This window comes from Branchiostoma belcheri, unplaced genomic scaffold, assembly GCF_001625305.1.
Source record: "Branchiostoma belcheri isolate BF01 breed outbred unplaced genomic scaffold, Haploidv18h27 scaffold28, whole genome shotgun sequence".
In the NCBI taxonomy this organism is placed as follows: domain Eukaryota; kingdom Metazoa; phylum Chordata; class Leptocardii; order Amphioxiformes; family Branchiostomatidae; genus Branchiostoma; species Branchiostoma belcheri.
The window spans coordinates 2,417,726-2,435,010 of NW_017803887.1; the positions used below are offsets into that span (position 1 = coordinate 2,417,726).

General features: G+C 39.8%; 2 protein-coding genes and 1 long non-coding RNA gene across 3 annotated transcripts; 1 reads left to right on the forward strand and 2 right to left on the reverse strand.

Moving 5' to 3' along the window:
- Positions 1-572: 572 nt before the first annotated feature.
- LOC109472657 (neuromedin-U receptor 2-like) lies at positions 573-7,316 on the forward strand. The gene is made up of 2 exons (XM_019772493.1): positions 573-870; positions 6,406-7,316. Exons 1-2 carry the CDS (start codon positions 573-575, stop codon positions 7,314-7,316), a joined length of 1,209 nt encoding a protein of 402 aa, XP_019628052.1.
- A 2,019-nt stretch (positions 7,317-9,335) lies between these two features.
- On the reverse strand, positions 9,336-10,534 carry LOC109472741. The gene is made up of 3 exons (XR_002140384.1): positions 10,424-10,534; positions 9,844-9,999; positions 9,336-9,501 (listed from the first exon to the last, which is right to left on the reverse strand). It is a non-coding gene; the product is annotated as an uncharacterized LOC109472741 (long non-coding RNA).
- Positions 10,535-11,520: 986 nt separating this feature from the next.
- LOC109472574 (polypeptide N-acetylgalactosaminyltransferase 5-like) lies at positions 11,521-16,115 on the reverse strand. The gene is made up of 8 exons (XM_019772358.1): positions 16,110-16,115; positions 15,506-15,729; positions 14,987-15,153; positions 14,484-14,611; positions 13,536-13,689; positions 12,942-13,044; positions 12,294-12,411; positions 11,521-11,733 (listed from the first exon to the last, which is right to left on the reverse strand). The coding sequence occupies exons 1-8, from the start codon at positions 16,113-16,115 to the stop codon at positions 11,521-11,523; spliced, it is 1,113 nt and encodes a 370-aa protein (XP_019627917.1).
- Between the last annotated feature and the right edge of the window lie 1,170 nt (positions 16,116-17,285).

A 17,285-nucleotide genomic window follows, 5' to 3' on the forward strand; every position in this document is an offset into this window, starting at 1 on the left:
GGGTGTATTGAATCGCCAATCGTAGCAGTTGCTTCCTCTCTCTAAAACCCCACACACCCTAAGGAACAATGTTCAATGAGTTATCCATGTGTATAACATGTAGTCAAAAATACATTATTCACACACTATCAAAAAATACCCTTTGAAGGCGATATAGCTTGTTATTTTTTAATGGTTTCTGTGAAATATTCTGAAATGATAAGATAAATAATGAAAATATTTTGATCTACTTACATATATTAAAACCAGTAACATAAAACTTGTATTTTTATCTTGCTTGTAGGAGTTAATCTGCCAAACAAGTTAAAGTTTCCTTTTTATTTTGCTTTCAGTCTCACACATATGGCGATGGACATTAAAACATGTAGTTAAAATATAGAAAATAAGATCCACACTTTGCCTCCCATGAGTCATGTGCAATGGTACAGTCCTCGCAAACAGTGCCAGAATCAGAACTGGAGAAGGACGTGAGCTAAACATACGACTTATCGTATTTGTTTCGTTTTTTAAAGAGAAGGTGCCACTTCCAGACTTAACTGCTTGAGCTGTTGACTCAGGTGTAGATCAACAGAATGTCCAATCGTTCAAACGTCACGTTTGGACCCATCCCGGTGTCTCCTCTGTCTACAGAGGCCCTGACTGTAGTTACCGTTCTCCACGCCGTCATCTTCATCATCGGCACGGCAGGCAATGCCACCGTGTGCGTGGTGTCGTTCTTCGGCGCGTCGGCTCGGAAGATTCAGCGGACGCCGATCAAGGTGTTCCTGGCCAACCTGAGCGTGGCGGACCTGCTGTTTCTGCTGATCAGCGTCCCCGTGGCCCTTGTCAAGACGTGGATCCCTTATCCATGGGTTTTCGGCTCAGCAATGTGTAAGTGAAAGACACACACACACACACACACATGGACATATTGAGTGTTATAGTTGTTTAATGCAATTTTTTATTTAGAACAGTACAACAAAGAAATAACATTGATTAAGAAATCTGTCTTATATCGATTTTTACTGTCATTTTTTTTAGCACAATTTCATTATTCCATACTTAAAGCGTTTGAAGCATCACCAGAACAAGCTACGTGAGGCGCCTCGATCATCCATTTATATTTTGGGTACCACCCATAAAGAATCAGCCTACGGTACAAAACAATCGACCGTTTTCCGTCAGTGACATTGCATATTTGCCTCACTGATATGCTATGAAATTTGCTATGGAAAAAGATATAAATCGTAAGATCACAGGAATGACAAAAAATTGACTTTGAAAATCGAGTTTTGCCACCCTGAAATAGCATCGGATGCCTTAAGGTTTGAATCAGTAGATGAGCATTAATGCTGCGAGGCAAAATAAAAACCATCGAACAGCAACCAGGAAGAAAGCAAATGATCTGCCCGTGTAAGTATATATCCAAGTGAATCTATGATGAGCAAACAGCGATTTCTTTCATGCCCAACATGACCATTTTATGAAATTCACCATAATATGAATCATGACAGGATATAATTTTACCCTCTGCTGATTTTTATTAAGTGTTCACAGACGGAGTTTTTTCATGACGATAGGTTAATTTCACGCTCTGCTGTTCTGAAGTGTTCAAATAAAGATGATGCCATCATGAGTAGGCTGACACATGCTTCAATAGATGTAAACAATTCAGTGTAATCTACAAATGTCAGTATAGGTTATCCCTGGGTTAGAGCCATTTCACACTCATTATACCATGGGTTTACAAAAGGAAATGGGAATTATTCTCTGTCCACTTACTTATTTTGGTGAAGCTCCCGCCCGGACCAAACTTAAAAAGAGTCATCCATTCCTTCTCCACCAGCGATTGGATTTCGTTTATTTCTATCAGGGTGGTGTCATACCCGGGTGTGATAATGTTCGATACGGTTCCGGCACAACTGATAAATATAGAATACTACACGGTATATTCCGTATCACCCGGGCTACCCGAGTTCGCCAGACCTCCGTTAGATTTGAATTCAATCACCAACTCCAGACAGTAGGGTTCTAGTACCGTCGCGCACTAGAACTGGGGTATGCCTCTACTCTTTTTGGACAGGTGTGGTGCGTTATTTAATGTGTCAGCGGTGTGGCTCCCCGCCCCTCCCAAACACGGTACCTCCATTTATCTTTCCATCCGAGAGACGACCCAACCCTAATTCAGGTGCTCGTTTTGCCCCGGAGTGAAGGGAGGAAAGTGTAATTACCTTTCCCAACGTCGGGGCATGTCATGGGGATTCGAACCCAGGACCTAGGGGTTCTGGGCCAACCACCCTAACCATTATGCCACACGACGCTATTTCTTGCCCCTTGACATGACGTGTCCATATCGGCTGTGCAGTGCCTAGAACACTCTCCCATCACTGAGGGAAGCTGGGAGTGGTCATTATCTCGACTTTGGGCCCAAGTTGAACGGAACAAGATACCCAAATGGGGGAAGGCCTAAAATATGGCCTGCTTCTACACTCTCCATTGGAAGTTTCCTTTATAGAATTTCCTTATGAAAAAAAAGTTTTGGAAATGATCTTATTTGCATTTTTTGTACATTCAATTTTTCCCCTTGCTGAATAACGTGAGCTATATATTTTTTCATTTCTACATTTCAAGAGTAGACATGGTGACGACATACTCGAGTTTTTTTCAACTTTTTTTCATGCCGCCACCCACACATACGTACAGAGGACAAATCCTGGACAGGGCAATACTCATTTTCCCCGAAGTGAAGTGAGGGAAGTCGTGTAAAGTGCCTTTCCCAAGGGCACAATATCGGTGGCTTTTCAGGACTAAAACCTGGGACTTCTTGGTTCCGAGTCGAGCACTCTGTGGCTACGCCACACGACCCCACACATGAGCCATATTTATAAATATGGCTTTCTCTGTATGAAATGTTAGAAAACATCTGTGGATTCTAAACCATTCCAATCACGTACTAACTACTGCCAAGTCGTTGAGAAATTGTTCCTGCCAACAACACTCAGAATGACCGCACAAAAATACCACGTACGCCTTCGCTGATTGTCAGTGTAATGGTTATTCAAATATCGTTTTTTTTACATATGCGTTGGGTCTGTAAAAACACGCCTTTGGTATTTCGTTCACGCTTCCCAGAGGTGATTGGGGTTTTTCTATATCGGCTTTGAGAAATCCCTCGCCATCGACAACGGAAAGCTAAATGTTTGTCTGACTTGTTTCTTTCTCCTTCTGCCACATACAATTTAAGTACATGCCACTGCGCTGTATTGATTGGGTAAGCTTGACCGACTACGTATAGGGATCATCTAAGCTGGCTTTGAGAGGTCCACTTATTCGTGTTCATCGTTTATAACATTGGGTAGTTAGACGTCACAGATTCTGCACTAAGCCAACTTAGTCCTATCCAACTTGCCATCTCCCGATGGCAAATTCCAAAATCCCGTCTGGTCAATTTCTGCCATTCATTTGGCCCTGTGAGATGTGAGGTGGATTCTGTTCATCAATCATGAGCGTTCACGAGAGGTCACAAAGGAAAGAAGGGATTTTAATTCTCCTGGGTACTTATCGCTAGATAATAAAAAAAAAACTCGTCGATAGTATATGAACAAAAGATGCCTCCTTATCCTGAGCAACACATGACTGACCTGTGGCTTTGATTGAGATTGAAATTCGAACGTTGTAGTAATTTCCTTCAACTTTTTCTTAAAGTCTCAAATCGGTTCATTACCGTCTGGTGGCTACAAGGTCCGGGCTGGGGATTTGCGGAAATTCAAAGGTCGAGGCTGAATACATGTGGCAATCTTGAATCCCTACTCTACCGTACGTAGAGTCAATAATCCCAGAGCACATGAGGCTTTGGTAGAAGTAGTTCTTTGTGATAACCACGCACCACGTTTCTAAGAATTTTTTACCCGTAAAAGATAAAAAGCTTTTTCATCCTGCGTTTAGGTGTAGCCAGCGATCTTATGACTTGGTCACAAGTACTTAACCTACGTACGTAGGTTGAGTCAATAATCGTAGAGCAGATTAGGCGTATGTAGAAGGGGTGCTTTGTGAGAACGCACAACGTTTCTGCGAAGTTTTACCGGTAAAAACTTTTGAATATGCGTTGAGATCTTATGACTCCACACAATTACTAAACCTAATATAAATGCGTGGTTTATCGTGAACCTTTTTGAGTAGTAGCTCTTACCAAACGCATTCCCCATTGTAATGCCAGCCTTCCACTTTTCGTACCTTGATTACAGCCTTAAAGCTAGCCATCAAGAGAGTGCATTTCAGTACCTTGCTACGGTTTGCAACGTCAACGTTTTAGATTTAGAAAATGAAATCTTGTCAAAGAAGGAAGGACATCTAATGGGCAATCAAATACTACGTGTCATTGAGACCTTTAAAGTAGCCTTATGGAGTTGCTTTATCGGACTCCAAAGATGTTGGAAAGGAAAAGTATAAAATATATGTGTTAAGCACTGCACGAAGGGCTTAGAGCTAGAGTTAAAGAGTTCATTTGCAATTTGGAAATCGGACTAGCAAGGATAACAGTCCACATGTAATCTTTGTCCCGACATAACCTTGAGCAGAAATTACGTGTCCACATTGGGATTCCACGAATGTGGCATAACGTTTGAACATCTACCAGGAGATCTAATATATCTAAATATCATCTATTGTAAGCTAGGAGCTTCTGTAGAAGCTTCTGTAGAAGCTCCTTGTTGTAAATGAATAATCCAGGCTCGATTTCTCACCAAGGTCACAAGTAAAATTGTAATGAAATGTGATTTGAACTTCGGGGATATGTTCAGCTATCTGTACGTATATTCTAATTGCATTTGGTATCATTTTGAGTATGGCAAGCCTTTTTTTATATTTTCGGAGAAAAAACGAAAATATTTGGCCCCTGTGCCCTAGTGTTACAACGAAATAACCATTGGGTCTTGGCTAAAAAAAGCAGGCTTGTACTTTAAGCACCCAATAAATTTGGCTAACGTGAACTAACAGGCCTAATTTTGTCCCTAATTACCGTGGTAATTCCTTAGTAATTAGTAATTCCCTATTGCGTCGCCTTGTGCATCACTCTATCCCCTTTAACTACCCTACTATTTAAACCAAATGACTTGAAACTTTGAATATGGCTGCCTTGAACACATACCCTATTAATGCATTTGGTACACACAACTTACATTTTTTTGCTATTTCTAGATTAAAAATGAACATTTTGTCCTATATACTAGGATATAGAAATGGTGACTTGGTATTCAAATGAAATTTGGTATGATGGTGCCAAAGGCATATCCGTCTTGTCATGTTTGACCCGCTCTAAGCGGCAGTGTAGTAAAGGCCAACTCATTTGCTAATTAGTTTCAGACTAGGGCAATCGCAAACACCTTTAGAAGTCTAGATTCGTTGCTTGCTCCAGTGTGAAATTAATTGGCTGAATTAGTTTGCCCTTGCTTTTCTGCTACCAAACCGACCTGAGTATTATCCCCCATCAATCACAATACGACGCTGTCTTTGTATCAGCAATCAGACAGATTCACTTGTCAGATTCAAGTTTTTAAACATGAGTATTCCCGTAAGGTCAATACACCGTGTATCTGATCTTCAATTGATGCCGCATCTGGATATTTCAATTTTTGACACAGAGTAAAATCAGACTTACTAAATGGACTACAGAATTAATTCATAATTAGCTTCAAGACTTCTCCATGACATCTCCAGGTCTTCACGACTGATTGGTACATGTGTCTATATATGAAGAGAAAAATCAGTTTATTTCAAGGTTAATATGATTACAGGCTTTTAATCTTCAATTGGACATAGCGCTTGGTGACTTATATTATCCACGGAGAGAACACTAAATAGATTTATTCTTCTATGATTTGATTACTGTGTTCAATAAAAGGGTCATCGCAGTAGGTTTGGATATGTCCTTATTACCAAGACGGATGGGTAGAAAGTTACAGTATTGAATGTTCGTAGGTTTATTTACAGTATGTTTGTTCATTCGATTAGTAGTTTTTTTGTTTGGTTGGCTATGAGCAAACTATTAAACGGGCGTCCACATGGGCTGCGGATTAATAGAGAACGAAAGAGGAAGGATAAAAAAGAACACGGTTTTGTAGGAAACAGGAAAGTACGCAAATGGATGATGCTATCTCTTCTTGGCTGATTAGAAGCATCACCATAGGTCTCCTCGAATTGATGACAGATAAGTTTAACTGTTTACTATAGTTAAAGACATCCAATGCAATTTTAGAGCAGCAAAACTGGAAATATGTCATGGATGTTGATGTACAATGACTTAGCGTTGCTTTAACTCAGTATGTTTAATAAATGACAATTCTCGTTTTCAAACTGCATTCGGTACCTTGGGTACCTTGAAATGTTTGTTTGCGATCTATATACATGTATATATGCACACTATTTCAGGTAAGCTGCAGCCTATGGCAGAGTATCTGTTCTACCACTCATCTGTTCTGACCGTGGTTGTGATCGCCGTGGAGCGGTACAAAGCCATCTTCTGCCCGCTGAAGATCAAGTTTCTCCAGCGTCGCAAACGTACAGCCGCCATCTTGTTCTCGATCTGGACCATCAGTCTCATATTCAGCATACCCTTCACACAGCTGGCCACACTGGTCCAACAGCGGCACGGGGAAGAAGTGGTGGACTTCTGCGAATTTCGAGCGGACAGTACCGCCAGTAAGCTGTACTATGTCGCCGTCAGTGTTTTGTTTTTCTTTGTACCTTTCTTTGTATTGGCAGTCGCGTACGTGGCAATATGGTGGCGACTCCGAGTCGCTGCTGTGAAGAGAAACAGACAATTGCAGGGTAGACGGGGAGAGTCAAACATACGACCTTCTCAAGACCAACCTAAGGAGGTTGTCATCCTTTTTCTTTCTTTTCTGATCTGCCTACTTCCACAGAGAAGTATTCAGCTGTGGATGTTGTTTGCTCCAAATGATGAAATCGAAGGTTTGGGGGAAGAAACCATCGCCATTTTGATAGTGTTCCTCCGCACTGCCCTTTATGTATATTGTACAATAAACCCTGCACTATACAATCTATTCGCTTCACAATTCCAGTTAGACTTTAAAAAATTCAGGAGTCTCAATGTGAAGAGAAGTGACCGGCTCAGAGGCAACGATATAGAAATGTCTTGCTACGGCTCTTGTAACGTTGTGTGGTCTCTTAGTTCCAATAATATGGGCAGACTGCGGAATTATACAGTTCCACCGGGTAGACCTAGACGGGGATCAGACGTACTGCAGCCCCAGAATACACGTTTTCTATCAGTTCGGCATTCCGCACAAACTGGGGTGCTGGCAGAAACTTGTTGCTGAGATATTAGCGTCAACATCATTGCTATATATGCTACCCATACAAAGTCATTCATGGCCACACGGCCATTAAAATGTCGCAGACGTTTCGCAGATATTGAGATATTCTTCTGCGTTATTATATCTTATAAAAAATTATGCATATCCTATACTACATGTATATAGGTCTTCATTGTGAAAAAATTTAAAAGATGTATGATGTATGAATGTATTGTTACTACATGTTTGAATGCAGACAGTAATTGCCAAGAGTCACTTTGATGTTGTTTTGTGCCTAATTAAAAGATAATAATAGATAAAATAAATAATAAGTTGTTTTGTCATTGTAATGTAGTCCGTGTGTATCATGTAAGCCCCTTGCTTATTTGTCGATCTTAACATAGCCATTAAGCAAGAAAAATGTTCCTCTAATCCTTAGAGGTTAATAGAATTGCAGTTACCACGTACGTATATTTGTCACTGGTCAATTCTGTTGTACAACTGTTACATGATCAGCAGGTAGTAAGCAAAAATATTGTTTTCAAAAAATAAAGAGGTACACGTAGAAGGTACGTGCATTCATTCATGCAGCCGGTGTCATGTACCAGGGAAGTAGCTTGGTGGATGAGTCAAGGGCATTTTCTGCACCAATCAAACCCCACCGGTGATCTGTCAGCCTCGCCTGTTTTCGACCCCTTAATCTAATTATTTGACCGTTGGGGCACAGATGACCTCAGAGCCTGTTTCCTCTACCCTTCTTGGTTTTCTGTTTTTAGTTCAGTGTCAGATCACTCAGATGTTATCCTCCCATCCGTTGCCTACCCTTCTTCCGTCCTCCCTGTACTGTTCCTTGTATGATAGTTTTTGACCGTAACACTTCGTTCTTTTTTTATTATTATCACAAGACATGGTGACGGCACACTCAAGTTTTTCAACTTAATCTTATTTGGAATAAAAGCAGTAACGTAACGTAACAGTACATGAAAAGTTTGAAAACTTATTTTTTTTCTCTTCAGACAGTGACTAGGTTGAAGTCTAAGAACATATCCCCATAGCTTATTTCACCATTTTCCCTGTTACCAGCGCATGGGAACACATTGAATTCTCTCATAATCTCGAATTGATCTGGCCTTCCTCAGATTGGATGGCTGAACCTCTAATGAAATGAGATGACATTTTGACATATTCATAAAGGTTAAGATAGGATGGTTGGCTCTGAGGCCAGGATTTCTTAATACCTTTCTCAGAATAATAAGCAGCCTGAGCCAACTACTTTGCTTCTAAGTGGCATGTCTGAAGATGGAAATGCACAGCTTAAAGTTTCGTCGTAGCGCTTTCAAAAGAACTAATGGAAAGAAGCAGATGTAATCACGTTTTTGAAGTGTTTAAATGTTATGAAAACCTCACGGCTGCCATCATGGCGCCTTGAACTTGGCAGCGGCTTGCAGTGAAGGGACCTGGAGGCGTAAAGGCCAATGTCATCGCGCAGACTAGTTCTAAAACGATTTGAAGCACGTCAATGCCATTGCCGGTAGCTTCACTTCGCTTGAGGCGTAAACATCAATGTAATTGCATATAAGAACGTTTAAAGCATACCAATGCCATTGCTGGATATTTTCCATTTGAAAACGAATATACCTAAGCTACAGTTAGCTTTAAAGGTATCCAATGCAATTTGAGCGCGGTAAGGAATTTTTAAAATCTGTCTGATATAGACATTTACTGCCATTGCTGAACACACGTTGTCATCATTTGATACTTAAAGTTTGAAAATAGCCACTAAAACAATCCACTTGAGTCGTCTCTTTATGTCTTGGTCATGGGTACCACCCACATATAACTAGAACAAGTCTACGATATATAAAAGCCTACGTCAGCGACATCGCGTTTTTGCAAGAACTTACTAGATTACAAGAAACTTTATCATATTATAACGATTGATGGAACAATATGTAAAACCACCAAAAATGTCATGTCACCGAAAAACCTTTATCTGCAAAAGCATGACAGGGCCTGTTTGGGACCCATACACGTGCAGCCAGATTCACCTACAATGTTGCAGGATTGAAAGACTAAAAGACTATTCTTGTGAACTTATGTTTTCTAGTATCCATATCTGTTTGTCCTGCCCGTTGCACGTTGCTAAGGTGACGCCAGAGAGCGCTCCTTCCAGGCAGTAATGCGTGTAGAGATGTAACAGCGTCCGGTCCTGCATGTGGAGCAGAAGAATGCGATGGCGTCAGTACAACTACAACCTCCTGCTGTTACCATTATTTTCAAGGTCTTCTATTCTAGCTGTGATGCTACATGCAACATGTATAGCATCAGGTACACATACATATTAACTTTGTCTCTTTTATTCTATTGCTATCAAATAGATGTAACAGTAATGTTAAAGAACAATTTATAACAAGAGAGATACCCAGTTCGTAATTGTAAAAGTTTAATGAAATGTTATATATTATTTTTTTATGTCAATAATCCGATTTAATGTTTAGTAAATATACATACATATTTACGTCTGTGTCTTGCTACCTTACTACATAATTACCTTCGTGTACAACCAAAGCTGATCTTGGACAACCTTGCTCGGACCTGTGCAGTGTGCAGTAACGACATCTTGCGAACCCATTCCACAGTGCAGGCAGAGGTCCCAGTTCCGACCAATAGGAGTTCTTAGCTCGTGATCTTTCGTGTATTCAAAGAACTGGAAAAATAATTTACTGTGAATTTTTAAGCTTTTATTTCTATTATTTTAATTTTTAATGGGGGTTAATTCACGATGTAGTGTTCACGATTTTAAAAGTTAAAAAATAAGAATAATAAGCACCAGAAGAAAAGTTTAGCTAAAAAATAATCATATATATATGCATATATATGCATGTATGGATACATGCACGTAGTGGCACGTGCATGATCGTTTGAGTTGGTGCGCGAAAGTCAACGATTTAAAAAAAAGTCAAACAAAGATTAAATGATAAAAGGAGGTGTACCTGTGTGAGTGTGTAGGTAGGCGTTTGTGTGCTTTTCTGTCTAAGAGCACAGGCCTTTGAGTGTGCCAAGCCCCTGTGTGTATATACTAGTAGGTGTGTACTTGTATATACTATAGGTATGCGAGTTGTAGTTTTTACCTGATTACCACCTTGTCCATGACACTGGTAAAGACTTGTTTTCACTCCAGCCAAGCCATTGGGGTTGGTGGCGTCCAGACACAAACCTGTTGACTTGTGTATTACCTTAGCAAACACAAGCATTTGTAAATGAAAAAATTCAATCAAAATCTTCATTTTCTTCTTCATTTTAGTTTTTAAACCAGACGTGCTTATTACCTGCATACGCTTTTCAAAGACTCGTATGAAATGATCCCCCATCATATAGAAACAAAATAGCATATAATCACAATAAGAAAGAATCCGACTATACTAAGTACATTCATTTTTAGATAAATGTGAATGTGTTCTTCAACTAAATGAAGATAACTTGGTAACCAAAACACGATGAAAAATCAGTACTTTTTGAGGTCAAACAGTGAGTCAACTTAGAAGAATAATTGTTACAAAAGGTGGAATTTGCCTATCAACTGATACAACTACATTGAGGCATTAATAGCATGAATAAAATCTTGGTAGGACATGTACAAAGATAGATAATAAGCACCTGACCGTAAGCCCTGGGCACCAGATCCGGAACGTAGAGTTCGGGGTAGACATTCCGGAGGTACCAGGTAAAGTTTCGGCAGCCGAGGTCGTGACGCAACTTCCGTTTTTCTGTCAGATCACCTGCCGACATCTAACAGAGACAGAAAGGCAGAACTTTTATGGAATATGCATAATGCAACATGATTCATACATGTTGCATTATTGCACAGGGACAGGTGTGTTTACCTGTGTGCGGATGATGTTCAGAACCAGGGACAGGTGTGTTTACCTGTGTGTGGATGGTGTTCAGCACCAAGGACAGGTGTGTTTACCTGTGTGTGGATGATGCATAGCTTAAGATACAGGTGTTTTAACCTTTGTGTTCATCTGTAGGGACAGGTATTTTTACCCATTTGTGAATCGTTTGTATCATCAAGAACAGGCGTGTTTGTCTTTGTGGAAATGATATGCAACACCAGAGTTTACATGCGTGTGGATGGTATTTAGTGCTTTGGACATAAAAGAACATTCTGCATACGTGTTTTGTGATAATTGTATCTTAGAATCATTTCCTGTTCATAAAGATAATGTCATAAGGGACTTCTCACCATTTTCGTCCGTTTTTGCCTCCTGTAGTAGATGTCCCTGTATTCGTCCATCCAAACTTCTGCCATGCGCATCGTGTTTTTGATGACAACGTTGACTCCTTCAGGTACGGTATAATTGTACGGCACACTGCCTCGGAACACGTGGCCGACATGTGAACAGGGTAGTATTTCCAGGCTACCGCCACACTGCCAGACCTAAAAAAAAAACACATGACTGACATGTGAACAAGACAAGGTCTATAGATAAAGAACACGTGACTGACATGTGAACAGAATTGGATTCCCTGACTGCCATACCACTGCCAGACCTTCGGATCACGTGGCTCCCATGTGAAAAGGGTAGGATTTTTTTTATGCTACCACCACACTGCCAGACCTACAGAACATGTGACTGACACGTGAACATTGCAGAATCTTTAAGCTTATTTCCACCATGCTGCCATGCCTACAGAGCATGTGACTGACACGTGAACATGACAGAATCTCCAAGCACACCGCCATTCTGCCAGACCTACAGAGCATGTGATTGACACGTGAACATGACAGAATCTTTAGACTGCCGCAACGCTGACACACCTATAGAACACGTGACTGAAACGTGAACAGGGCAGGTTCTTCAGGCTGCCGTCTCACTGCCCTATAGTTAAAGTTACCTTAGTCTAAATAGGCAAGATAAAATTTGGACAAAAAGATTTAGCATTTCTTTATAATATTGTATAAATATTACCATTAAAGATGTTGAGAAACAAATTCACCTTAAAGGATAAGTCCAGATTCTCTCCTCCCCATATCTCCATGTACGTGTCGTACGTTTTGATGTGTTCAAAATATTCTTTGTGAATAGAAAATATTCCTCCGGCTATTGTCGGCGTCCTAGGGAAAATAATTGAGAGTCAAAGACAATTCATAATCTACTACCTATGGAGATTACTTCCAGGCATTTTACGTGTCACCGGTACACATCACTCTTCATCGTTACTAATGAAGTAACAGAGCTAGTCAAAACTTTTAAATGAATAATTGTGAACACCGATCGAACATGACAAAGACCCATTCATCATTACGCAGAAGATACTAGTAACTAATGTATGTCACTTAAAACTACCGTATTTGATATCCGTAAAGGATAAGTCCAGATTCTCTTTCTAGTGTGTAATTTGAATTCTGTAGTATGTTTACCTGTCACCAATATCATTATACAAGCGATGTATAAATCGAATATTATGACAGCTATTCAATATCAACTATTATAGGGATAGTAATGAATTTTGTTATCAAATCTTGACGATAATTAAGCATCGGGTTTATTTCTTCACAAACATTTAATTTTTTCTAATAACATTCTTCACTTTTTTTCGTATCTTTTTCACACGACGCGAAGTTGAAAAATATGCTGCAATAACCTAATCGGATCGCTAGGGGACGTTCGCCTGTTCCACTCGTATTGAGGCACTTGGCTCCAACAGAAGTTCATGTTTGTCCAATAAAAGCCTCCCCTTGGCACACCTATAATCATAAAGAGTTACATGTTTTCACATACTTTAATATATATATAGCAAACGCAAAATACATTACTTGACTATACATTGACATAAACGCTCGCCTGTGTTAGCACATGGTAATGTGAAAAAAGTATTTTACGGTATCCAGAACAATTTTGATTTGAAAATTCAGTAAATCCATTGTTTCGTGTTTAAAGTTTTTCAGAATAGAACGAGTACCGCAACAAGATCCATGCAAAACAAATCGCCACTGCTTAACACATAGGTTACCTATGATAATCCAGGGAACTCTTTACAAAGACCAATGGGCAAGTTGTCAGTTTCATACATAAACAAAAAATATACTATTAGTAAATCTAGACGTACTGGTCAAATTGGTCCCTGACAAAGCTTTTTTTTTCTGTGTCAAATTCAATTCATTGAAGTCTCTTTTGTCCAAATAGGGCCTACTGCTATGGCATTTGTTCTATTTGCATACAAATCCAGAAAACTCACCTTCTGTGATATAAAAGTTATATTTGAACGTGCTCAAGTCAATATAGTCTAGAATTGGCGAAGCAACGATTGTATGGTCATGCGCAATACGCTCCAGCAAGGGCTCCATCCATCCCGGCATGCACTCGCAATGGGAGTCCAGGAAGGTTAGGACCTGGATTTGTGACGTCACAAACAATTAAAAAGGCACATCCAAAACACTATTTCACGATGTACATTGAGTCAGTTAACGTTGATTATACAGAAATTGAATTTTATAACGATAATAGGATCTAGAAAATATCGATATTCCACCTATCACCATTCCACCAATAACACTAACAGCGATCAATATGCAGAGTCGTCCTGAAATGTAACAAACTAGAAAGGTAACATTTGCAAAGCAAATGCATAATGTTTACCTTCGGATATGGTCTTCTCTGTTAATTCTTACTCAAACACATTCACATTCATGTATATGGTGACAGGAGTCAACTATGAAATTGCAACATTATGTAACCCAACACCAGTTACTATGGTGACAGACGTCAACAAAAGAGGCCATTGGCCAGGTCAGAGGTTAGTGTTTGGAACAGAAGAAGAAGAAGAAGAAGAAGAAGAAATGGAGCAAAAACAATATGTTTTCCTTCGGTAAACATAATTATACAATTCAAGTATCGCTCATTCACAGGTTTTAACAGCTGCCCTGCAATTCGATGTCGTCGACGGTTGGCGTATTCAACTGCTGTCAACGACTTTTGCGTGAAATTCATATTTAATTTCGATAAATTTTCTTCTTGAAAACGATTTTCTACATGCGATTACAACGACTAAAGTCCTCTTCAAAAAGATATTGTTTTTCGTATCATGATTGTTCCATCAACATATAAATACTGAAAACAACCCTAACCCTAACTACGGAAAGACTAAAGAAGGCGTTGAAAAAAAATCTGAATAATGTTTTTGTACCTGCCCCGTTGCATGCCGGGCCCCCAGCAGTCTGGCCCGAATCAGTCCCTCACGTCTTTTGGTCCGCAACAAACGAACCAAAGAACTGACCTGTGACAGCTCCACCTCCAGTTCTGACTTCAAATTCTCTGTAGAAACACAACATGAACGATAGTAAGAGATAATAAAGTCCCTAATGATGGTCTCTTAATGATTTTTAAAGTTCTAAAATGTTTTCCTATCATGTGTAAATGACGTCACTAGATTGAATTGTCATATCTTGGAACGCAGAAGATTATTAATTTTTTCACTTATCATGTAAAGTAAGTCCTTACCTTCATTATTGTCACCTTATTTTACTAAGCATCAATTAAGTTCTAGTAAATACAAAAAAATCACAATTATCTTGATCTTGGGTTGGTTTGGAGAAGAAAAAGAGGAAATAGAGCAAATACAATACCTTTTCCTTCTGAAATATAATAGTAATAATAATAATAATAGTAGTAATAAGACAGATAACATACTGTAGGAGCTGAAGTCGTCCACCAGTAAGACCTCCTGCAGCAGTTCTGCCGGTGAGTTCTCCAACACGCTGTACACCGTACGGAGAAGGGCGGACAGGGCCTCGTTGTGGAAGACGATGATTATACTTGTCGTCGGTAAAGGTTGGAAGTATTCCTTCTCCCTGCATCTGGCAATCAATCAATTAATAAAAATTAAGTAATCAATCTAAAATTTTATTTAGCAGCGCTAGCTTGGCCGGCCATGTTGTTTTTCTAGTTGACATTGACAATACAATAAACAAATAGGTAAATAAATGACAAAAATAAACCATTTAGTCCATGTTCATGCATATTTCAGAAGTGTATTGAATGTAGAATACTACACGGTGTATCCGTATCGCCCGAGGTTCCAGCCCGACCGCGGGTCGGATCGCCCGACGGCCGGTCGGCCCTAAAGCCGAGGAACTGGCCTCGGTAGGCCCTGGAGACAGCCTGACACCCAGACTAGCATTTCTCTACAATGTTGTGCCTGTTACTTACGATTGGTCCCTGTAGTCCTGTAGGGTCCTGTGTACGGAGATCATGTCACTGACGTACTGGTTGAAGGCATACTTCTTATAACCTTCTGCAACGAGTCTTATTTCTTGGTCTGTCTTGGGCACGAAGTCGACACCTGTGCCCAGTTCACCTGGGCGGCTCGTGTCCACGGGACCCGGGCGGGCTACGGCCGGCGTCCCGTTCACAAGCTTCCTCGGAATGTCATGCTTGAGGGAAGTAGATACAGCTTGTCAGTCATAAAAAGGGCCTGGAATATTCACATTTACATGGGCTAACGGTACAAACTATGATTGTAAACAATACTTCAGGTTATAACAGCTTTTGTCTTTAATAGTGCAACTTTTCATTAATTTTTGAGCCCCAGAATTGATGGAATTTAAAAGTCTGCTACTATTTTTCTAAGCCAGCCAAATGTTTCAAAATGCTAAAATCATTCCGGGGTCGGTTGGCTGGTTTGACCTTTGTAGCTTGTGTTGGCTGTAAACCTACAACTACCCCCGTACATTGCAAGCCTCTAACAAAAAAAATGTAAATGCTAGTTTCCAAATGTTACATTGATTACTTAGACATTCTTCCTTAAATCTACCACCATTCGGACGGTACGGTTCCATGAAATTCACAAACATATTTGATATCTTACATTAACTAACGTAGAGCGTAACCATATAAAATACAAATGTTACAAAACGCTGTTCGAGTAACGCTCACCGTATTAGCAAGGAGACCATATCGACCCATAACTAGACGTGGTCCACCTTCGTCTAAAGTCGTCACAGTAAACATGGTAAACAGGAAGACAAGCCAAAGTACAGATAGCAACACAAGGTAAAGAACAAACGTCTGTTGGAAAGGCAGCGGCCTTAGCTTTGGCAAATGTTTCTCAGTTTGTAAAGTAGGGGCCGCCATGACTGTGTGTGTGGCTACGTATTTTCTAATGTAACAACAGCCTGTATTGACGGATATTCAATTCTAGTTTGCCCTGAGGTGCCTTGTAACACATGTTAGGCCACAGTGATGTCATTGTATGGATGGCATCCGCACGCGAATTGATTTTCGCCTGTTTTTTTTTTTTTTCAAAAGAAAAAAAAAGGATCACCTGACCTGGACGCCATCCTCCGTAGTCCATGGACCATGGTAAGGCCACACCGATTTAATTTTATGGATGACTTGATGGATGTTTTGAGAAAAATATAAATTTGTTTCTTTTAGGGGTATAATTTTAGGACACTTCTTTAATAATTCAAATCAGTGACTATAAAGTAAAATATTCTACTTGAGCTACTCCGTTCCCGGGACCGGATATGGGCAATTTTTCCCCGTTTCTACCCGTTCGCACGTTGGACGGAAATGACATTAAATCGAGGAAAATAGAAACTTTGACAGATTTGAATTATTTAAACAGACACCTACTTTGCATGATTGGTAATCGACAGAAATGAAACGAATTATTTGCATAATCAAATAAAATATTTAAAATAGGTCAGTCGTAAACGTCAAAAATGACGAAGGTTTTTAATTGTTGATTTTAGTAGAATGTTACCATAATGTGTCTTGGCTTGAGTTGCATTTATTTCTCTGGGTTTCACAAAGCAGGAGTTATCGCAGAAGAGACTTAATGAACCTAGTTGCCTGTCTACAAACTGTGTACTATTAGAAAAAAATTCAACGGAATAGCGGAAATGGTGTTTTACTATCCTTCTTTTAATCATGATGGTGTTTTAATACGTCACAGCCATTTGCCAGATACGTATACAAAAAAAAA

Excerpts from the sequence above, each read along its gene's own strand:
- LOC109472657 (XM_019772493.1), top strand. The coding sequence starts at position 573 with ATGTCCAATCGTTCAAACGTCACGTTTGGACCCATCCCGGTGTCTCCT. Across the intron at positions 871-6,405 it reads GGTTTTCGGCTCAGCAATGT|GTAAGCTGCAGCCTATGGCA; the intron begins GTAAGTGAAAGA and ends ACACTATTTCAG.
- LOC109472574 (XM_019772358.1), bottom strand. Across the intron at positions 13,690-14,483 it reads CCCGGCATGCAACGGGGCAG|GTCCTAACCTTCCTGGACTC; the intron begins GTACAAAAACAT and ends TCACAAATCCAG. Across the intron at positions 11,734-12,293 it reads ATCTGGACTTATCCTTTAAG|GTCTGGCAGTGTGGCGGTAG; the intron begins GTGAATTTGTTT and ends TTTTTTTTTTAG.